Raw genomic sequence first — 22,440 nt, forward strand, 5'->3', positions numbered from 1 at the left:
ATGAGCCAAGTATGGGACCAGAAGACTATAAAGCAGGACAAAATCACACTTTTGCAATTCTTCAGGACCCTACGATAGACTTTTGTAACCAGCATTGTCCTAACCCTATCAGAGCATGTGGTTGCTTTCATTGAACATACGATTGCATTTAATATATTATACATATGTGACTTTGCAACGAATTCCACCATGGTACCTGGGCCTGGACTTGGGGGTAATGGTTCTGGCTCCTTGTTGCTGGAGGTTGGAGGTGCGGGTGTCTTGTCCTTCGATGCAGTTGGTTCTGGAGAAGGAGCACAAACCTTACTAATTGGCTGGGTCGTGTGGTGGCGGAGGTAAAAACGAATTTATATTCATACGATCTATCCCAGAAAACATTATGGATATGATGACAAGTCATATATTATCCATGTGCTTTGCAAATAATTTTTCCAATGTACCTGGGCTTCGTGAAGATGGACTTGGTGCAGGGGGTCCACTTGCTCTGGAGCAGCAGAATCTGACCTTGTAGTTGTAACATGGCAGTCCTCCTTGATCCTCATTGACACATTTCAGTCCTTTATTCTTGTCACAAGTGATTGTCTGGCCCAATTCCTGCCATGGGGTATTCGGGAATCTCTCTGCTTTGCATTCAATGTTTTGCACCGGTGAGTCAGGCAGACAAACCACTTTCCCTGAGGCTATGACCTTCTGGTAAGATTCCTCATCTCCGCCATTTTCTTCATCAGGATATTGCTCATCGTACCAATCAGACCAGCCTGGAGCACAGTCTTCTGCAAAGATACATTCTTAATCAGTCTTCAAACGAGTACTATATATACCAACTCCTTTTTCTCCAAGGTAATATTCTGAAAGCTATAAAATGTATCAAAAATATGAATGTTCCATAGCTTCGAGTGTACGACAAACTTTGTATATCATTATGCACCGGAAGCATAGAATGAGTATTTTCATACTGACTTAACCGTATTTAAAGCTTCAGAATGTTGTGGAGGCTCAAAGCTAAAGCATAGTGAGCTGCCAACCCCTTCTGTTAGCACCACCCACTTTTTTGTAGATACGGCGCATTAATCACCAGCATTGTTCACATAGTTGGTAGTGTCACTCTGAAACAAGCTGACCTACTGCTCGGTAAGTTACTCAGCTTAGAGTCTATTAGTCCCACCCTGTTACAGTAAAATGAGCCAAGTATCAGACCAGAAGACTATGAAGCAGGACAAAAACACACTTTTGCAATGATTCAGGACCATAGCATAGCCTTTTGTCACTGGCAATGTCCCGACCCTACCAGTGCATATGGTTGTTTTCATTGAACATGTGATTGCATTTAATATAGTATCCATATGTTATTTTGCAACTTATTCCACCATGGTACCTGGGCCTGAAGTTGGGGGTGATGGTTCCGGCTCATTGCTACTGGAGGTTGGAGGTGGGGGAGTCTTGTCCTCGGGTCCAGTTGGTTCTTGAGGCGGAGCGCCACTCTCTTCTGGAGCTGGCTTTGTTGGCTTTTCCTCTCCCGGGGGTTTCGGTGTCACTTTGAAAGAAAAGGCAAGGGATGAGTGTTGACAGAATTCAGATTACTCATGCATTTTCAGTTGAACCTTGTAAAATGTTGTAAGCAACCTTAAGACAATACTTTCAATCTGCATTACAAATAAGTTACTGGAAAGTGAAACTAAATAACGTCAAGCTCTTTGCCAATACACTGCTTTATTAAAGCCTCCCAACGGTGTCTGGGTTGGGGGGGTTATTTGACCATCCTTCATCATGCTCTTCAGTGTGGTTTAGTGAACGTGGGATGAGGGAGCATGAAAGTACAGCACAATAAACGGGTGTGGCATTCTGCCCTCAGCATTCCACATTTTAAATATGCAGCCTCAGGCATCTGTTACACAGGTTGTCCCCCGTTCAAATCTCATCCAGGCGCAAGTCTAATTAGTTGATGAGATCTAACATTCAGTGGCATTCTGTGATTTGATCCTAAGCAGTATTCTTCCTGCATATATATAATGTAATAGCATGAACACACCTGGCCCTCCTGAGGGTGAGGGTTCTGGTTCCTTGTTGCCGGAGGTTGGAGGTGGGGGTGTCTTGTCCTTCGGTCCAGTTGGTTCTTGAGGTGGAGCGCCACTCTCTGCTGGTGCTGGCTTTGTTGGCTTTTCCTCAACCGGGGGTTTCGGTGTCACTTTGGAAGAAAAGCCAGGGATTGGGTTTTGACAGAATGTGCATTGCACTGACATGTGACAATGTATGTACTGCAAAATAAAGGAATGTGTTATCCTGCCCTCTGCAGCCTATAACATGCAATCTATAACGCATGTTACAGATGTGGTCAACCATTCCTGACTTCCAGGGCAAACCTATTTCATTTCTGAGATCTGGGAAATGTACGCGCATTCTGCGCTATTTGATCGTAAGTATGGCCGGTATAAACATATACACGATAAATAAAAACTTGCAAACGTAACACACCTGGCCCTCCTGAGGGTGAGGGTTCTGGCTCCTTGTTGCCGGAGGTTGGAGGTGCGGGAGTCTTGTCCTTTGATCCAGTTGGTTCTTGAGGCGGAGCGCCACTCTCTTCTGGAGATGGCTTTGTGGGCTTTTCCTCAACCGGGGGTTTGGGTGTCACTTTGAAAGAAAAGCCAGATATGGGTGTTGACAGAAGGTATATTGCATTGACTTGGGAGTATGTAATTACAGCAAAATAAAGGAATTTGTTATCCTACCCTCTGCAGCCTATAACATGCAGTCTAGGACACATGTTACGGATGTGGTCACATTTTCCTGCCATCCAGGGCAACCCTAATTCGTTTTTTAGATCTGAGAAATGCATGCATATTCTGCGCTATTTGATCAATATTATACAGCTGATATGAAGATGTATTAATTAAAATCAAGCAACATTAACACACCTGAGCATGTAACAAATTTTGTATATCATTACGCACAGGAAGTATAAAATGAGTATCTTCATCCTGAATTAACTGTACGAAACGCCTCAGAATATTGGGGAGGATCAACGCTAAAGCACAGTGAGCTGCTAACCCCTTCTGTTAGCACCACCTACTTTGATGTAGTTATGCTGCCTTAATCACCAGCACTGCCCACATTGTTGGTAGTGTCACTCTGAAGCAACCTCACCTACTGCTCGGTAAGTTACTCCTATTCCGCTACGAACCCAGCCTAGAGTCCAGTAGTCCCACCCTGTTCCAGTAAAATGAGCCAAGTATGGGACCAGAAGACTATAAAGCAGGACAAAATCACACTTTTGCAATTCTTCAGGACCCTACGATAGACTTTTGTAACCAGCATTGTCCTAACCATATTAGAGCATGTGGTTGCTTTCATTGAACATACGATTGCATTTAATATATTATACATATGTGACTTTGCAACGAATTCCACCATGGTACCTGGGCCTGGACTTGGGGGTAATGGTTCTGGCTCCTTGTTGCTGGAGGTTGGAGGTGCGGGTGTCTTGTCCTTCGATGCAGTTGGTTCTGGAGAAGGAGCACAAACCTTACTAATTGGCTGGGTCGTGTGGTGGCGGAGGTAAAAACGAATTTATATTCATACGATCTATCCCAGAAAACATTATGGATATGATGACAAGTCATATATTATCCATGTGCTTTGCAAATAATTTTTCCAATGTACCTGGGCTTCGTGAAGATGGACTTGGTGCAGGGGGTCCACTTGCTCTGGAGCAGCAGAATCTGACCTTGTAGTTGTAACATGGCAGTCCTCCTTGATCCTCATTGACACATTTCAGTCCTTTATTCTTGTCACAAGTGATTGTCTGGCCCAATTCCTGCCATGGGGTATTCGGGAATCTCTCTGCTTTGCATTCAATGTTTTGCACCGGTGAGTCAGGCAGACAAACCACTTTCCCTGAGGCTATGACCTTCTGGTAAGATTCCTCATCTCCGCCATTTTCTTCATCAGGATATTGCTCATCGTACCAATCAGACCAGCCTGGAGCACAGTCTTCTGCAAAGATACATTCTTAATCAGTCTTCAAACGAGTACTATATATACCAACTCCTTTTTCTCCAAGGTAATATTCTGAAAGCTATAAAATGTATCAAAAATATGAATGTTCCATAGCTTCGAGTGTACGACAAACTTTGTATATCATTATGCACCGGAAGCATAGAATGAGTATTTTCATACTGACTTAACCGTATTTAAAGCTTCAGAATGTTGTGGAGGCTCAAAGCTAAAGCATAGTGAGCTGCCAACCCCTTCTGTTAGCACCACCCACTTTTTTGTAGATACGGCGCATTAATCACCAGCATTGTTCACATAGTTGGTAGTGTCACTCTGAAACAAGCTGACCTACTGCTCGGTAAGTTACTCAGCTTAGAGTCTATTAGTCCCACCCTGTTACAGTAAAATGAGCCAAGTATCAGACCAGAAGACTATGAAGCAGGACAAAAACACACTTTTGCAATGATTCAGGACCATAGCATAGCCTTTTGTCACTGGCAATGTCCCGACCCTACCAGTGCATATGGTTGTTTTCATTGAACATGTGATTGCATTTAATATAGTATCCATATGTTATTTTGCAACTTATTCCACCATGGTACCTGGGCCTGAAGTTGGGGGTGATGGTTCCGGCTCATTGCTACTGGAGGTTGGAGGTGGGGGAGTCTTGTCCTCGGGTCCAGTTGGTTCTTGAGGTGGAGCGCCACTCTCTTCTGGAGCTGGCTTTGTTGGCTTTTCCTCTCCCGGGGGTTTCGGTGTCACTTTGAAAGAAAAGGCAAGGGATGAGTGTTGACAGAATTCAGATTACTCATGCATTTTCAGTTGAACCTTGTAAAATGTTGTAAGCAACCTTAAGACAATACTTTCAATCTGCATTACAAATAAGTTACTGGAAAGTGAAACTAAATAACGTCAAGCTCTTTGCCAATACACTGCTTTATTAAAGCCTCCCAACGGTGTCTGGGTTGGGGGGGTTATTTGACCATCCTTCATCATGCTCTTCAGTGCGGTTTAGTGAACGTGGGATGAGGGTGCATGAAAGTACAGCACAATAAACGGGTGTGGCATTCTGCCCTCAGCATTCCACATTATAAATATGCAGCCTCACGCATCTGTTACACAGGTTGTCCCCCGTTCAAATCTCATCCAGGCGCAAGTCTAATTCGTTGATGAGATCTAACATTCAGTGGTATTCTGTGATTTGATCCTAAGCAGTATACTTCCTGCATATATATAATGTAACAACATGAACACACCTGGCCCTCCTGAGGGTGAGGGTTCTGGCTCCTTGTTGCCGGAGGTTGGAGGTGCGGGTGTCTTGTCCTTCAATGCAGTTGGTTCTGGAGGAGGAGCACAAACCTTACTAATTGGCTGGGTCGGGTGGTGGCGGAGGTTAAAACGATTTTATATTCATACGATCTAACCCAGAAAACATTATGGATATGATGACAAGTCATATATTATCCATGTGCTTTGCAAAATTTTTTTCCAATGTACCTGGGCTTCGTGAAGATGGACTTGGTGCAGGGGGTCCACTTGCTCTGGAGCAGCAGAATCTGACCTTGTAGTTGTAACATGGCAGTCCTCCTTGATCCTCATTGACACATTTCAGTCCTTTATTCTTGTCACAAGTGATTGTCTGGCCCAATTCCTGCCATGGGGTATTCGGGAATCTCTCTGCTTTGCATTCAATGTTTTGCACCGGTGAGTCAGGCAGACAAACCACTTTCCCTGAGGCTATGACCTTCTGGTAAGATTCCTCATCTCCGCCATTTTCTTCATCAGGATATTGCTCATCGTACCAATCAGACCAGCCTGGAGCACAGTCTTCTGCAAAGATACATTCTTAATCAGTCTTCAAACAATTACTATATAAATCAACTCCTTTTTCTCCAAGGTAATGTTCTGAAAGCTATAAAATGTATCAAAACTACGAATGCTCCATTGCTATGAGCATACAACAAACTATGTATATCATTATGCACCGGAATAGAATGAGTATTTTCATACTGAATTAACATACGTAATGCTTCAGAATGTTGTGGAGGCTCAAAGCTAAAGAGCAGTGAGTTGCCAAACCTTTTGTTAGCACCACCTACTTTTATGTAAATATGCTGCCTTAATCACCAGCATTGCTCACATAGTTGGTAGTGTCACTCTGAAGCAGGCTGACCTACTGCTCGGTAAGTTACTCAGCTTAGAGTCCGTTAGTCCCATCCTGTAACCGTAAAATGAGCCAAGTGTCGGACCAGAAAACTATGAAGCAGGACAAAAACACACTTTTGCAATGCTTCAGGACTATAGGATGGCCTATTTTCACTGGCAATGTCCCGACCCTACCAGCGTATATGGTTGCTTTCATTGAACATGTGATTGCATTTAATATAGTATCCATATGTTATTCTGCAACTAATTCCACCATGGTACCTGGGCCTGGAGTTGGGGGTGATGGTTCTGGCTCCTTGCCGCTGGAGGTTGGAGGTGGGGGTGTCTTGTCCTTGGGTCCAGTTGGTTCTTGAGGCGGAGCGCCACTTTCTTCTGGAGCTGGCTTTGTTGGCTTTTCCTCTCCCGGGGGTTTCGGTGTCACTTTTAAAGAAAAGGCAAGGGATGAATGTTGACAGAATTCAGATTACTCATGCATTTTCAGTTGAACCTTGTAAAATGTTGTAAGCAACCTTAAGACAATACTTTCAATCTGCATTACAAATAAGTTACTGGAAAGTGATACTAAATAACGTCAAGCTCTTTGCCAATACACTGGTTTATTAAAGCCTGCCAACGGTGTCTGGGTTGGGGGGGTTATTTGACCATCCTTCATCATGCTCTTCAGTGCGGTTTAGTGAACGTGGGATGAGGGAGCATGAAAGTACATCACAATAAAGAGGTGTGGCATTCTGCCCTCAGCATTCCACATTTTAAATATGCAGCCAATGGCATCTGTTAAACAGATTGTCCCCCATCCAAATCCCATCCAGGCGCAAGTCTAATTAGTTGATGGAATCTAACCAATTAAGTCACATTATTTGCTTTGATCCTGAGCAGTATACTTCCTGTTTATATATAATGTAGCAAAATGAACGCACCTGGCCCTCCTGAGGGTGAGGGTTCTGGCTCCTTGTTGCCAGAGGTTGGAGGTGGGGGTGTCTTGTCCTTCGGTGCAGTTGGTTCTTGAGGCGGAGCGCCACTCTCTTCAGGAGATGGCTTTGTTGGCTTTTCCTCTACCGGGGGTTTCGGTGTTTTTTTTTAAGAAAAGCCAGGGATTGGGTGTTGACAGAATGTACATTGCATTGACTTGGGGACATGTAAGTACAGCAAAATAAAGGAATGTGGTATCCTGCCCTCTGCAGCATATAACATGCAATCTATAACGCATATTACGGATGTGGGCAACCATTCCTGACTTCCAGGACAACCCTATTTCATTTCAGAGATCTGAGAAATGTATGCGCATTCTGCTCTATTTTCATCATAAGAACTATATGGCCGGTTTAAACATATATACATTAAAAAAACTTGCAAACGAAACACACCTGGCCCTCCTGAGGGTGAAGGTTCTGGCTCCTTGTTGCCGGAGGTTGGAGGTGGGGGTGTCTTGTCCTTCGGTGCAGTTGGTTCTTGAGGCGGAGCACCACTCTCTTCAAGAGCTGGCTTTGTTGGCTTTTCCTCTACCGGGGATTTCGGTGTCACTTTGAATGAAAAATCCACGGATGGATGTTAAGGGAATGCAGATTTCTCAAGCATTCTGAGTTTAACCTTGTAAAATGTTGTAAGCAACCTACAGACAATACATTAATCTGAATTTCGAATAAGTTACTGGAAAGTGATACTAAATAATGTACAGCTCTTTGCCAAATATACTGCTAAATTACAGCCCCCCAACGGTGTCTGGGTTGGGGGGGTTGTGTGACCATCCTTCATCATGCTCTTCATGGCGGTTTAGTGAACGTGGGATGAGGGAGCATGGACGTACAGCACAATAAAGAGGTGTGGCATTCTGCCCTCTGTAGTTCAGGTAATAAATATGCAGCTGATGGCATCTGTTACACAGGTTGTCCCCCATCCAAATCTCATGCAGGCGCAAGTCTAAATAGTTGAGATCTAACAAATTAAGTCACATTGTGTGATTTGATCCTAAGCAGTATACTTCCTGTATATATAATCTTACAAAATTAACACACCTGGCCCTCCTGAGGGTGAGGGTTCTGGCTCCTTGTTGCCGGAGGTTGGAGGTGGGGGTGTCTTGTCCTTCGGTCCAGTTGGTTCTTGAGGAGGAGCGCCACTCTCTGCTGGAGCTGGCTTTGTTGGCTTTTCCTCTACCGGGGATTTCGGTGTTTCTTTGAAAGAAATGCCAGGGATTGGGTGTTGACAAAATGTACATTGCATTGACTTGGGGACATGTAAGTACAGCAAAATAAAGGCATGTGGTATCCTGCCCTTTGCAGCCTATAACATGCAATCTTTAACACATATTATGGATGTCGGCAACCATTCCTGATTTCTAGAACAACCCTATTTCATTTCTGAGATCTGAGAAATGTGTGCGCATTCTGCGCTACTTGATGGTAAGTATTATATGGCCGGTATAAACAGATTTACATTAAAAAAAACTTGCAAACGAAACACACCTGGCCCTCCTGAGGGTGAAGGTTCTGGCTCCTTGTTGCCGGAGGTTGGAGGTGGGGGTGTCTTGTCCTTTGGTGCAGTTGGTTCTTGAGGCGGAGCGCCACTCTCTTCAGGAGATGGCTTTGTTGGCTTTTCCTCTACCGGGGGTTTCGGTGTTTTTTTGAAAGAAAAGCAAGGGATTGGGTGTTGACAGAATGTACATTGCATTGACTTGGGGACATGTAAGTACAGCAAAATAGAGGAATGTGGTATCCTGCCCCCTCCAGCCTATAACATGCAATCTATAACGCATATTACGGATGTGGGCAACTATTCCTGACTTCCAGGACAAACCTATTTCATTTCAGAGATCTGATAAATGTATGCGCATTCTGCGCTATTTAGATCGTAAGAACTATATGGCCGGTATGAACATATATACATTAAAAAAACTTGCAAACGAAACATACCTGGCCCTCCTGAGGGTGACGGTTCTGGCTCCTTGTTGCCGGAGGTTGGAGGTGGGGGTGTCTTGTCCTTCGGTGCAGTTGGTTCTTGAGGCGGAGCGCCACTCTCTTCAGGGGCTGGCTTTGTTGGCTTTTCCTCTACCGGGGATTTCGGTGTCACTTTGAATGAAAAATCCACGGATGGATGTTAAGGGAATGCAGATTTCTCAAGCATTCTGAGTTTAACCTCGTAAAATGTTGTAAGCAACCTACAGACAATACATTAATCTGAATTTAGAATAAGTTACTGGAAAGTGATACTAAATAATGTACAGCTCTTTGCCGATTACACTGCTAAGTTAAAGCCCCCCAACGGTGTCTGGGTTGGGGGGGTTGTGTGACCATCCTTCATCATGCTCTTCATGGCGGTTTAGTGAACGTGGGATGAGGGAGCATGGACGTACAGCACAATAAAGAGGTGTGGCATTCTGCCCTCTGTAGTTCAGGTAATAAATATGCAGCTGATGGCATCTGTTAGACAGGTTGTCCCCCATCCAAATCTCATGGCGGTGTAGTGAACGTGGGATGAGGGAGCATGGACGTACAGCACAATAAAGAGGTGTGGCATTCTGCCCTCTGTAGTTCAGGAAATAAATATGCAGTTGATGGCATCTGTTACACAGATTGTCCCCCATCCAAATCTCATGCAGGCGCAAGTCTAAATAGTTGAGATATAACAAATTAAGTCACATTGTGTGATTTGATCCTAAGCAGTATACTTCCTGTATATATATAATCTTACAAAATTAACACACCTGGCCCTCCTGAGGGTGAGGGTTCTGGCTCCTTGTTGCCGGAGGTTGGAGGTGGGGGTGTCTTGTCCTTTGGTGCAGTTGGTTCTTGAGGCGGAGCGCCACTCTCTTCAGGAGATGGCTTTGTTGGCTTTTCCTCTACCGGGGGTTTCGGTGTTTTTTTGAAAGAAAAGCAAGGGATTGGGTGTTGACAGAATGTACATTGCATTGACTTGGGGACATGTAAGTACAGAAAAATAAAGGCATGTGGTATCCTGCCCTTTGCAGCCTATAACATGCAATCTTTAACACATATTATGGATGTCGGCAACCATTCCTGATTTCTAGAACAACCCTATTTCATTTCTGAGATCTGAGAAATGTATGTGCATTCTGCGCTATTTGATCGTAAGAACTACATGGCCGGTATGAACAGATTTACATTTAAAAAAACTTGCAAACGAAACACACCTGGCCCTCCTGAGGGTGAAGGTTCTTGCTCCTTGTTGCCGGAGGTTGGAGGTGGGGGTGTCTTGTCCTTTGGTGCAGTTGGTTCTTGAGGCGGAGCGCCACTCTCTTCAGGAGATGGCTTTGTTGGCTTTTCCTCTACCGGGGGTTTCGGTGTTTTTTTGAAAGAAAAGCAAGGGATTGGGTGTTGACAGAATGTACATTGCATTGACTTGGGGGCATGTAAGTACAGCAAAATAGAGGAATGTGGTATCCTGCCCCCTCCAGCCTATAACATGCAATCTATAACGCATATTACGGATGTGGGCAACTATTCCTGACTTCCAGGACAAACCTATTTCATTTCAGAGATCTGATAAATGTATGCGCATTCTGCGCTATTTAGATCGTAAGAACTACATGGCTGGTATAAACATATATACATTAAAAAAACTTGCAAACGAAACACACCTGGCCCTCCTGAGGGTGAAGGTTCTGGCTCCTTGTTGCCGGAGGTTGGAGGTGGGGGTGTCTTGTCCTTCGGTGCAGTTGGTTCTTGAGGCGGAGCGCCACTCTCTTCAGGAGCTGGCTTTGTTGGCTTTTCCTCTATCGGGGATTTCGGTGTCACTTTGAATGAAAAATCCAGGGATGGATGTTGACAGAATGCAGATTACTCATGCATTTCCAGTTGAACCTTGTAAAATGTTATAAGCAACCTTCAGACAATACTTTCAATCTGCATTACAAATACGTTACTGGAAAGTGATACTAAATAGCGTCAAGCTCTTTGTCAATGCACTGCTTAATTAAAGCCTCCCCATGGTGTCTGCATTGGGGGGGTTATTTGACCATCCTTCATAATGCTCTTCAGTGAGGTTTAGTGAACGTGTGATGAGGGAGCATGAACGTACAGCACAATAAAGAGGTGTGGCATTCTGCCCTCTGTAGTCCACATTATAAATATGCAGCCGATGGCATCTGTTACACAGAGTGTCCCCCATCCAAATCTCATCCAGGCGCAAGTCTTAATTAGTTGAGATCTAACAAATTAAGTCACATTATTTGCTTTGATCCTAAGCAGTATACTTCCTGTATATATAAAATCTAACAAAATGAACACACCTGGCCCTCCTGAGGGTGAGGGTTCTGGCTCCTTGATGCCGGAGGTTGGAGGTGCGGGTGTCTTGTCCTTCGGTGCAGTTGGTTCTTGAGGTGGAGCGCCACTCTCTTCCGGAGATGGCTTTGTTGGCTTTTCCTCTACGGGGGGTTTCGGTGTTTTTTTGAAAGAAAAGCCAGGGATTGGGTGTTGACAGAATGTACATTGCATTGACTTTTGGACATGTAAGTACAGCAAAATAAAGGAATGTGGTATCCTGCCCTCTGCAGCCTATAACATGCAATCTATAACGCATATTACGGATGTGGGCAACCATTCCTGACTTCCAGGACAACCCTATTTCATTTCAGAGATCTGAGAAATGTGTGCGCATTCTGCGCTATTTAGATCGTAAGAACTATATGGCCGGTATGAACATATATACATTAAAAAAACTTGCAAACGAAACATACCTGGCCCTCCTGAGGGTGACGGTTCTGGCTCCTTGTTGCCGGAGGTTGGAGGTGGGGGTGTCTTGTCCTTCGGTGCAGTTGGTTCTTGAGGCGGAGCGCCACTCTCTTCAGGAGCTGGCTTTGTTGGCTTTTCCTCTACCGGGGATTTCGGTGTCACTTTGAATGAAAAATCCACGGATGGATGTTAAGGGAATGCAGATTTCTCAAGCATTCTGAGTTTAACCTCGTAAAATGTTGTAAGCAACCTACAGACAATACATTAATCTGAATTTCGAATAAGTTACTGGAAAGTGATACTAAATAATGTACAGCTCTTTGCAAAATACACTGCTGAATTAAAGCCCCCCAACGGTGTCTGGGTTGGGGGGGTTGTGTGACCATCCTTCATCATGCTCTTCATGGCGGTTTAGTGAACGTGGGATGAGGGAGCATGGACGTACAGCACAATAAAGAGGTGTGGCATTCTGCCCTCTGTAGTTCAGGTAATAAATATGCAGCTGATGGCATCTGTTACACAGGTTGTCCCCCATCCAAATCTCATGCAGGCGCAATTCTAAATAGTTGAGATCTAACAAATTAAGTCACATTGTGTGATTTGATCCTAAGCAGTATAATTCCTGTATATATAATCTTACAAAATTAACACACCTGGCCCTCCTGAGGGTGATGGTTCTGGCTCCTTGCTGCCGGAGGTTGGAGGTGTCTTGTCCTTCGGTGCAGTTGGTTCTTGAGGTGGAGCGCCACTCTCTTCAGGAGATGGCTTTGTTGGCGTTTCCTCTACCGGGGATTTCGGTGTTTCTTTGAAAGAAAAGCCAGGGATTGGGTGTTGACAAAATGTACATTGCATTGACTTGGGGACATGTAAGTACAGCAAAATAAAGGCATGTGGTATCCTGCCCTTTGCAGCCTATAACATGCAATCTTTAACACATATTATGGATGTCGGCAACCATTCCTGATTTCTAGAACAACCCTATTTCATTTCTGAGATCTGAGAAATGTATGCGCATTCTGCGCTATTTGATCGTAAGAACTACATGGCCGGTATAAACATATATACATTAAAAAAAAACTTGCAAACGAAACACACCTGGCCCTCCTGAGGGTGAAGGTTCTGGCTCCTTGTTGCCGGAGGTTGGAGGTGGGGGTGTCTTGTCCTTCGGTGCAGTTGGTTCTTGAGGCGGAGCGCCACTCTCTTCAGGAGCTGGCTTTGTTGGCTTTTCCTCTACCGGGGATTTCGGTGTCACTTTGAATGAAAAATCCACGGATGGATGTTAAGGGAATGCAGATTTCTCAAGCATTCTGAGTTTAACCTTGTAAAATGTTGTAAGCAACCTACAGACAATACATTAATCTGAATTTCGAATAAGTTACTGGAAAGTGATACTAAATAATGTACAGCTCTTTGCCGAATACACTGCTAAGTTAAAGCCCCCCAACGGTGTCTGGGTTGGGGGGGTTGTGTGACCATCCTTCATCATGCTCTTCTTGGCGGTTTAGTGAACGTGGGATGAGGGAGCATGGACGTACAGCACAATAAAGAGGTGTGGCATTCTGCCCTCTGTAGTTCAGGTAATAAATATGCAGCTGATGGCATCTGTTACACAGGTTGTCCTCCATCCAAATCTCATGCAGGTGCAAGTCTAAATAGTTGAGATCTCACAAATTAAGTCACATTGTGTGATTTGATCCTAAGCAGTATACTTTTTGCATATATATAATCTTACAAAATTAACACACCTGGCCCTCCTGAGGGTGAGGGTTCTGGCTCCTTGCTGCCGGAGGTTGGAGGTGGGGGTGTCTTGTCCTTTGGTGCAGTTGGTTCTTGAGGTGGAGCGCCACTTTCTTCTGGAGCTGGCTTTGTTGGCTTTTCCTCTCCCGGGGGTTTCGGTGTCACTTTGAAAGAAAAGGCAAGGGATGGATGTTAACAGAATTCAGATTACTCATGCATTTTCAGTTGCACTTTGTAAATGTTGTAAGTCACGTTTTAGACAATACTTTCAATCTGCATCATGGATTTGGTAATATAAGTTTATGCATCATGCTTGCTAAGCACAGATCTCTGGACTGCAAATTCCAAGCGGCTTTCAACACAGCGGTATTAAATAATTAATAGTTTTCGAATTTAAAAAGGGTATAATATCTTGGGACAGAGATTTTATTATGGAATTCCTAAGTGGAGCATTGTGAGGGACGAAGTAGTGTCTATAACTAACTGTTAGCTTAACACCGAAATTTACGAGACGAAAAATCAGACAGGTAGATCAGGTCCTTGACATAGGTGGAGGAATCATTGAGTGAAGTTCACAGGAACAGTAGCCATAATAGTGGTGATAGAAGAGTGGCAAGGAGCAGCTGGAGTGAATTCGTGAGTGTTGAAAGATATTACTTAGGTAATGTTCTAATGTGAGTAACCACAAGTTCAGAACCAGACTGAGCACCCGGTTTGTTCAACTTGCAATGCTTCTTCAGAAACTAGGATTCTGTGAAGGAAAGACTTAAAAACACTGGAAAGTTTTACGATGTGGATATGGAGAATTGTCGTAAAATGCCAATAGAGTCTGTTAAGTAAATGATGTGGATTAGGCACTTTGTCGGAGCTGAAAGCGTAGTTTTAGAATGAAATTGAAAAGGAGACCGAAACTGAAAGAATAAAAAAGATCAAACTTGATTCGGAGCTTTCGTGACTGCAGGAATGACTCTTTGGTTCTTTCGGTAAAGTAACGTTGAAAGAAAATAAATTAAACAATAGAATACGACGTTTCGATTGCAACACAAGCAGTCGTCATCAGGTAGAACTAAATTTGAGAGAGAGACAAAACACACACACGAAGACACACAGACAGACACACAACATAGACCAGACATGGGCAAAGTACGGCCCCCGGGCCGTATACGGCCCGTTGGGCTTTTTAATCCGGCCCGCCGATCTTGTCCAAATATTATTATTAAATTAAATTTTACCTTTCTCCTGTAATGCCCTCATTTCCACATTAGATGGCGCACTTTGACCGGGAGTTACGATATGTTTTTGTATCGTTCATGCTCGTGCAATTTGTTAAATTGCCTTGCAAATAAATGCTTTGCTTACCTGTTAAAGGCCAAATCCTTTCAAGTAATGAATTTTACACGTCATTTATATTAGTTCACACAAACACTCCATCCATCTGTTCCTGGCCCAGCCCCTCTGTCAAATTTTAGAACCCATTGTGGCCCGCGAGTCAAAAAATTTGCCCACCCCTGACATAGACACACAGAGACCCAATGCCTCTGTGTCAAGGCCGTAAATACAGAGAGAGGGGTTGGGTGAGAGATAGAGGTTGGTCTGCTGGAGCAGCTGCTGGAGCCGAGAAATTAGCATGTCAATGAAAGAACCAACAAGACTGGTATATTTTAGAGAAAGTTGTATGGAATTTTTTAATTGATTTTCTTTCTACATGACTTTACCGAAAGAACCAAAGAGTAATCAAAAACAGATCCTTGACGTTTAGAGGATGATGGGCCATATGGTGAAATGAAGGAAGCTTTGGATCAGAGGAGGATGGGGGGAGCGAGTTGGAGCCAAAGACCCATCATCATTGGGCAGAGGACTAAAGAACACACATCCCAAGACACACTCCAATATTGTATTTATTTTCAAACTACATGTAGTGTATCAATACTTAGGTTGCACCTTGAAAACTGTAATAATGTTGCCGACTTGCATGGGTATTTACCATTTTTTGTGGTTGGCCCAGGTGGTCTTGTGGCTTCAACTGGTGGAATGATGATTTCTGCAGAAACATGCCATGTAAATTAAACACAGCTACACATATTTCTCAGCTTGAATACACAAAGCAATTAGCGCTCCCACCCCCCACCCCCCACTGCAAAAACCTTGGCGTGACCCTCCTGAAAATGAGTCGTGAAACTTAGTGAAGCTATCCTGGGTGAACAAGCGGAAATAAAAATGTTTTAAATACCATTTACAATTGATTCTTAAGTGAATGTCGGCCGATGATCATATTTACAGATTAGCGACGCTTCATTGCACGTTTTATGCACAGGCTTGTTTGTATTAATAAATTATTTTATAACAAGCTAGCTCATAAAACCTGTCTTCGGCAGGCAAAACATTTCAATAAAAATAATAATTCACCTGATAAAAAAATTGTATTTGTTATCTATGATCAGACCACTAACAACTCTTCCAAACATTTGGTATTTTGCTACGAAAAATAAATGTTGATGACCTGATTAAACTCCTTATATTTAAAGATGCAGCCATCGGGGAAGCTCTCATATCCTTTAACGTTTTCGAATTATTCAGATTTAAAAGTATTAAAATGTGTATTTTTTTTGTTCAAATTACTTTAATCTGAAATATCTCAATGATTCTCGCTTAAATATAAGTGCTGTTTAATGCTCTATCAAAGGAAAAAGCCGCAGTCTTATATTTTGAACGGTTTCTGAATGACAAGCACACAAAAAATTATGGGGTAATACAAATCGACATTTGGGGGCCTTAAAATGAAAAATGTCGATTTTTCTGATTGTTTTTCTGTTTTCTGCGTCCTAAAAGCTACTAACGTATCAAATGCCAGCTTTGTACCTTGTCGGGAAGTACCCTCGAGGTTTTGATACGTAGATACATACAGATACACACAAGATACACACAGACACACACAGACACACACAGATACACACAGACACACACAGACACACACAAACACGCAGACACGCAGATACACACAGATACACACAGATACATACAGACACACACAGATATACACACACAGACACACACAGACACACACAGATGCACACAGTTACACAGATACATACACAGATGCATACAGATACAGATACACACAGACACACACACAGACACACACAGATACACAGACACACACATATACATACAGATACACACAGATACACACAGACACACACAGACACACACAGATACACACAGACACACACAGACACACACAGATACACACAGACACATACAGATACACACACAGATACACACAGATACAGACAGATACACAGAGATACAGACAGATACACACAGACACATACAGATACACACAGATACACATAGATACACACACAGACACACACAGACACACACAGATACACACAGATACAGACATACACACAGACACAGACAGATACACACAGACACATACAGATAAACGTCTTCATTAACATAGTAGATCAAAACCAGCGTTCAGGGTTTGTGACTTGGTGCTCACATAATCGCAAACATTAAAGCAAGCAAAGCAATTACTTTAAGAAACAAGAATAGACAATTTTGCATTCCCCATGTTTTTTCTTTATACAACTTAATCCCTCCACCCCAGGAGTGATGGCACAGAGGTCACAGCGTTGAGTTGGTACCACTGTTCACCTGGGTTCGATTCCAGGCAGCTGCCTGTGGATATGTATATGGTCCTCAAGTGCAATTAATTTATTGACTGTCTGGTCACCAATGATGTACGCACTTGATTTAGCTCAATTCCAGCTGTGAGATCAAAAATGTCAGGTTGACTACCATGCAAATTACCTCACTCTCATTAGCAGAGCGAGTCGGAGGTTAAGGTGTGTAATATGTGTGTGGACCTTAGAAATAGCTTCAAGGGATTTGTGAGGTCGCTATATAATATCCGTTTTTGTGGGCTGTTTTCAAACACGAAGGACTGAACTTCTCTGCCAGAGTTCCATTCGTCTTCTGACGTGTCACCAATAGTAAAATCAGGATAAACTGGGGGGGGGGGGGGGGGAATTACACCAATAAATTTCCATCCTGAAAGCCACCATCAAAGCATAAGTTACCTTCATCTGGCACTGGGGATGTCGGTGCTGTTGACAGAGGAGCAGTGGTTGCTGGCGAAATCAGCGAGCAGCAAAACCTGACCTTGTAGTTGTAGCAGAATGGCATGGTCTGATCCGTGTGCGAGCATTTCAACCCCACGTCCTTGTTACAAGTGATTGCCTGGCCCAACTCCTCCCATGGTGTGTTCGGGTATTTGTCCGCACGGCAGTCGATGTTTTCCACCAAGAATCCCGGTGCGCAGACAACTTTCCCCGAGGCTGTGACCTTCTGGTACGACTCCTCGTCGCCATCGTTGTCGGCGTCCGGAGAATGTTCGTTGTACCACTCAGACCAGCTTCCTGAGCAGGGCACTTGACTCAGGTTCGTCGTCGCTGTTGGCTGCTGCACGGTGGCACCTTCAACCGGAGCGCCCACCGTGGTCGAACGTCCCTTGGGCGGTTGCGTCGGAGCCACGTCGGGCACAGCTGTGCTCGAGCCGACGATGGGTGGCTCGGTTGGGAGCGGCGGTACGGCGGTGGCGGTGGTGGTGGCGTTGTTCACGTCGATGGGAGTTATCCCGCACTCCACGGAGTCTTCCACCTCCCCGAGTTGCGAGCACGTTTTGGTGGTCGCGCAGTACTGATCGGGGTCTAATTCTCTTGATATGAAGGCGCCCAGCTCGTACAGTTGTTCGTGGTAACAGCATCCATCTGGATATAAAATATTAGTGAGCGTTATGGGGTCGGGGTGGGGGTTGTAATAACTGGCTTTTGAGCAATTGATTGCTCATTCCACTGCTAACACACTGCTGGGTGGACAGAGGCGAGGGGGGGTTTGAGAAACCTTCACCATATTTTCAACTTCTGCGCTGGGAGATTGAATCAAACTGGCAGCCTCTGGATTGCAAGCCCAGTATTCCAAGCACTACGCCGCAGCAGTACACCAATGTTGGTTTAATCGCACCGGTTATGCAATTCATTCGAGGGTGGCTACGTATTATGAAAGAGATCGCAAAAATATCAGCTAATGACACGTACGCAAAAGGGTGATTTTGAGACAACAAAAGGTGACCATAGCCTCGGTCTTCCCATCGTGCCTGGGCATGTCACAGGACATCTTAAGGAAAAGGTTCCCCCCTGTCCCTGACATGAAGGAATGGCTGCCCTTGGGTACCTGGTATTTCGCAAAGCAGCTCAGCATTGTCGCATGTGCTGCAGTCACACAGAGAAGACACACAACAAGGGCAATTATGCAGGCACATGCCGTTGTATTTGTAAAATAATGTTCAAAGTGAATGTGATACTGGAGAGAACGAGCACTCAAGCAGAGCGCATGGATGTCCGTCGGTGTCCAGTGGAAGAGGTTCAGTCATTCCGCACAAACCGATGGCTTTTCAATCACCAGTGCGCATACTCGTGCCGTCTGCTGCTGCATGCAGCTTAAATTATCACGCAAGCAACGTTCCGACCGAATGTTTTCAGTTCATCTTTTGTGTTGCCATTGCCGCGATTGGGGATTTACCTTGTGACCTACGCTGTAACAGGACTGTAAATTATCATAATATAAACTATCTACATAAATAAAGATATTTAACCTGTATGTATCAAAAACCTCTAGTGTACTTTCCGACAAGGTAGGAAGCTGAAATGTGCTACCCAGGTAACTTTTATGACACAAATAGCAGGAGAAACAATCTGAATATTCGAGATTTTTTTATTTTAAGGCCCCCAAATCTCTATTTTAAGCACTCAATAAACATGTTTGTTCGTGTCATTCAGCAGAGACCGTTCAAAATATAACATTGTGGGTTTTTTTCTTTTGATAGAATGTTAAACAGAAATAAAATTCTATCTTTTATTGTTTTTGAGACATTTCGGATTCAAGTGGTTTTGAATGAAAAAATAACACATGTTGTGATGTTCAAATCTGAATAATTCCAAAACGGTAAAAGATAGGAGCTTCCCCTCATAGAATTTAAAGTTCATAATTTTGTGTTCTTTCTAATAAAAAAAAGAACGTAATCTTTAAATTGAACGATTTCTGATGGGTACGTCTTTAAATATAAGAAGTTGAATCAAGTTGTCAACACATTTGTGTTTTTTTACGGAAAATACCTAATTTTTTTAGTAGGTGTTAGTGTCTGATCATAGATAATAATTGTAGAAAAAAAACATCAGGTTCATTTTCATATTTATTGAAAACTTTTGTCTGGCGAAGACAGGCTTAATGAACTAATTCTAATATAAACAATGATAATTATTTTTTCTTATTTTACCAGGTAAGGCTCACTGTACCTATTCAGCTCTTTTTCTTAGAAGCCACCTTGCCCACAAGTGAGAGCCCAACGAAGTGGCTTATCACGTGTCAATATATATGTCAGCCAAATCCTCTAAATGCGTGTTCCTTAATGTGGAGGGAAAAACCCGGAGGACCCCGGGGAAAAACCACCGTGACCACGAGGAGAGAGACACGCAAACTCCAAATATAAAAGCGTCAGGGTCGGGATCGAACCCACGACCTCCTGCATACCAGGCGAGGCAGTCAACATCTCCTAGCCTCCGTGCTAACCCATCGCACCGTGGCAGCATCCGTGCATTCGGGGCAGACGGAACTTGTCGAATGGACGCGATGTTGGTCCTTGAGCACGCGGTGTCAATGTGGTTGAAAGCAGAGGGGGTCTCACCAGATTTGGCAAGTCTTGGCGATGTGGATCTGCTGCCCGGCCAGGATGACGTCATCCTCAACAAAGCAGCTGCAGTTGGCTTTTGGCACGCAGTGCATGGTGTTCTCGTCCAAGTATGGCGCGTCTGGCGGGCAGTGCGGGTAGCAGCCTGCAGCGAGAATAGCGGCGAATCGTCATCCCCACGGCTCGCACCAACACCAGGACTACCGTCACTGCTAAGACCAAGGGGCCATCCATAAATGACGTCACGCGATTTTGGACGATTTTTTGACCGCCCCCACCCCCTTGTCACACGGCATCACAAAAAGTCAGACCCCTCCCCCCCCTCCCTCAAATATGACGTTACAAAGCTCTGCATTCTGATGTTGTAGGAGTGTTGCATTTTTACGTGACGTCACATTTCTCAAACCCCCCCATCACACACCGTTACAAATGTCTGACCCCCCCCCCCCAGGTGCGTGACGTCATTTATGGACGGCCCCATAGCGGTGAATCGTTATCCCCACGGCTCGCACCAACACCAGGACTACCGTCACTACTAAGACTAACACCAACCGCCATTCGCCACTAGTGGCGGTTACATCACCACGGCACTTGTGCCATGCTAAGGGGCCATCCATACATGACGTCACGCACCTGGGCGGGGGGGGGGGGTCAGACATTTGTGACGATGTGTGACGAGGGGGGCGGGGGGGTTTAGAAATATGACATCACGTCAAAATGCGCAACTTAATTCAATAGACTTTTTTTATCAATGTTTTCTCCTACGACATCAGAGTGCAGCACCACATTAAATACGCACTACAATGACAATAGTTTAAAGCGATTTGAAGCATGTTTTATTTTTGTGGGGGGTGGGGGGTGTTGAAAAAAATCATCCAAAATCGCGCGACGTCATTTATGGATGGCCCCAAAGTGCACTCTGAGGTCACGCGAAGTGGCGAAGGTCCACTGGCAGGAGGTCACGGAACAGACCCAGGTGCCACGGGTTGAATGACTGGGATGAGTGGCAGATGCACCAACTGCTGTGCTTCCCACTGCGCCACTGTTCTGCGTTTTAGCTGCCCGGCACTCTGCTTGTTGTTGTGAGCGTCGCTCCTCTGCCCTCCTTTATTGCTGGAGGGCGACTGCCGCCAACTCCCAAGGAGCGTCCTTCTCGCGCCTCCACAGGGGCCGATCTTGACACCGCTGCTGCTGCTGCTGCTGTCGTTGTTTTCCTCGCACTTTCTGTTTATAGGTGGCGTCGTGTCGCCACTTTCGAAGGGTTTAGCCAGAGATCCATCGATTTAATTTTGGGTCCGCGTTTTGGGCAACTGAGAAAATGGGAGACGTCTTCTGGCGTTGCTTGGCACAAAGGGCAGCAGTTAGGGTCGTTTGGGTCGATTCGATTTTGGTAATCGGCAAGCATGGAGCAGTGACCTGACGCTGCTCGTACCAGTTGTCGGTAAGTCCAATCAGCTCCACATCCTTCTGCTCCACATGAGTCCATCTCTTCTCTAGCCTGTGCCATGCCCGTTTAGTCGTCCCATATATCTGGCCAAACAGATGCTCCTTGGGCATGTGGTGGCTTAGCATGCAGGCTACATAACCCAGCCAACGCAGCCAACCACTAACACCACCACTACCGCTATGAACATTGGCAACCAATGGCATCAGTACTGGCACCACCACTGCCACCACAACTATCACAATAATGGGAGCGTTTTGTAAGGTTGCACTCAGGGTCAGCAGATCAGAGGAGGTGGACAAACGTAAGCATTCAGAGGATGTTGATACTGACGATGACGATGATGGCGACGATGACGACGATGACGATGACGACAAGAACGATTATTATGATGCTAATGAGTTGACGGTGATGATGCAGTAAAAACAAACCTTCGATGGGAGGCAGGGAACCTTGGTTCAGTTTCTGGAGGTGGCTGCAGGTGCTGGGAAGGGAACTGCATGGATTGTAGTGCCACGTGCATTCCGATTCCTCGTTGTAGAAGTCGCAGAAGACGGCTGAAGGTGTGGGGGGGGGGGGGTGCGTCGGGCGGAGGGGAGGGATTAACAGAGGTAACATTGTAAGAAACTCATCATTGGCATCGATTATCCGCGATGCCTGAAGGG

At 44.7% G+C, this 22,440-nt stretch overlaps 2 protein-coding genes across 2 annotated transcripts in view; both read right to left on the reverse strand.

The window, feature by feature from the left end:
* Window positions 1-3,058, reverse strand: part of LOC142907463 (uncharacterized) — a 36,030-nt gene extending 32,972 nt beyond the window's left edge. The window contains exons 1-4 of the mRNA XM_076056989.1: window positions 2,030-3,058; window positions 1,376-1,534; window positions 441-773; window positions 197-283 (exon numbers count right to left, since the gene is read on the reverse strand). Of these exons, the coding sequence (XP_075913104.1) occupies window positions 197-283; window positions 441-773; window positions 1,376-1,534; window positions 2,030-2,240 (790 nt within the window). The 5' untranslated portion in view covers window positions 2,241-3,058. The remainder of the gene's footprint in view (window positions 1-196; window positions 284-440; window positions 774-1,375; window positions 1,535-2,029) is intronic.
* Window positions 3,059-7,563: 4,505 nt separating this feature from the next.
* LOC116936958 (mucin-2-like) overlaps window positions 7,564-22,440 on the reverse strand; it is a 138,917-nt gene continuing 124,040 nt past the window's right edge. The window contains exons 23-38 of the mRNA XM_076056988.1: window positions 22,207-22,332; window positions 20,329-20,476; window positions 18,819-18,856; window positions 17,666-18,355; window positions 15,562-15,618; window positions 13,586-13,741; window positions 12,936-13,091; window positions 12,494-12,643; window positions 11,846-12,001; window positions 11,399-11,533; window positions 10,748-10,903; window positions 10,301-10,435; window positions 9,854-9,988; window positions 9,063-9,218; window positions 8,616-8,750; window positions 7,564-8,324 (exon numbers count right to left, since the gene is read on the reverse strand). Coding sequence (XP_075913103.1) covers window positions 8,152-8,324; window positions 8,616-8,750; window positions 9,063-9,218; window positions 9,854-9,988; window positions 10,301-10,435; window positions 10,748-10,903; window positions 11,399-11,533; window positions 11,846-12,001; window positions 12,494-12,643; window positions 12,936-13,091; window positions 13,586-13,741; window positions 15,562-15,618; window positions 17,666-18,355; window positions 18,819-18,856; window positions 20,329-20,476; window positions 22,207-22,332 — 2,702 coding nt within the window. The 3' untranslated portion in view covers window positions 7,564-8,151. The remainder of the gene's footprint in view (window positions 8,325-8,615; window positions 8,751-9,062; window positions 9,219-9,853; window positions 9,989-10,300; window positions 10,436-10,747; window positions 10,904-11,398; window positions 11,534-11,845; window positions 12,002-12,493; window positions 12,644-12,935; window positions 13,092-13,585; window positions 13,742-15,561; window positions 15,619-17,665; window positions 18,356-18,818; window positions 18,857-20,328; window positions 20,477-22,206; window positions 22,333-22,440) is intronic.

The sequence above is a fragment of the Petromyzon marinus genome, chromosome 79 (genome assembly GCF_048934315.1).
Source record: "Petromyzon marinus isolate PM22_M1 ecotype Great Lakes invasive population chromosome 79, UKy_Petmar_22M1.pri1.0, whole genome shotgun sequence".
Lineage (NCBI taxonomy): Eukaryota > Metazoa > Chordata > Hyperoartia > Petromyzontiformes > Petromyzontidae > Petromyzon > Petromyzon marinus.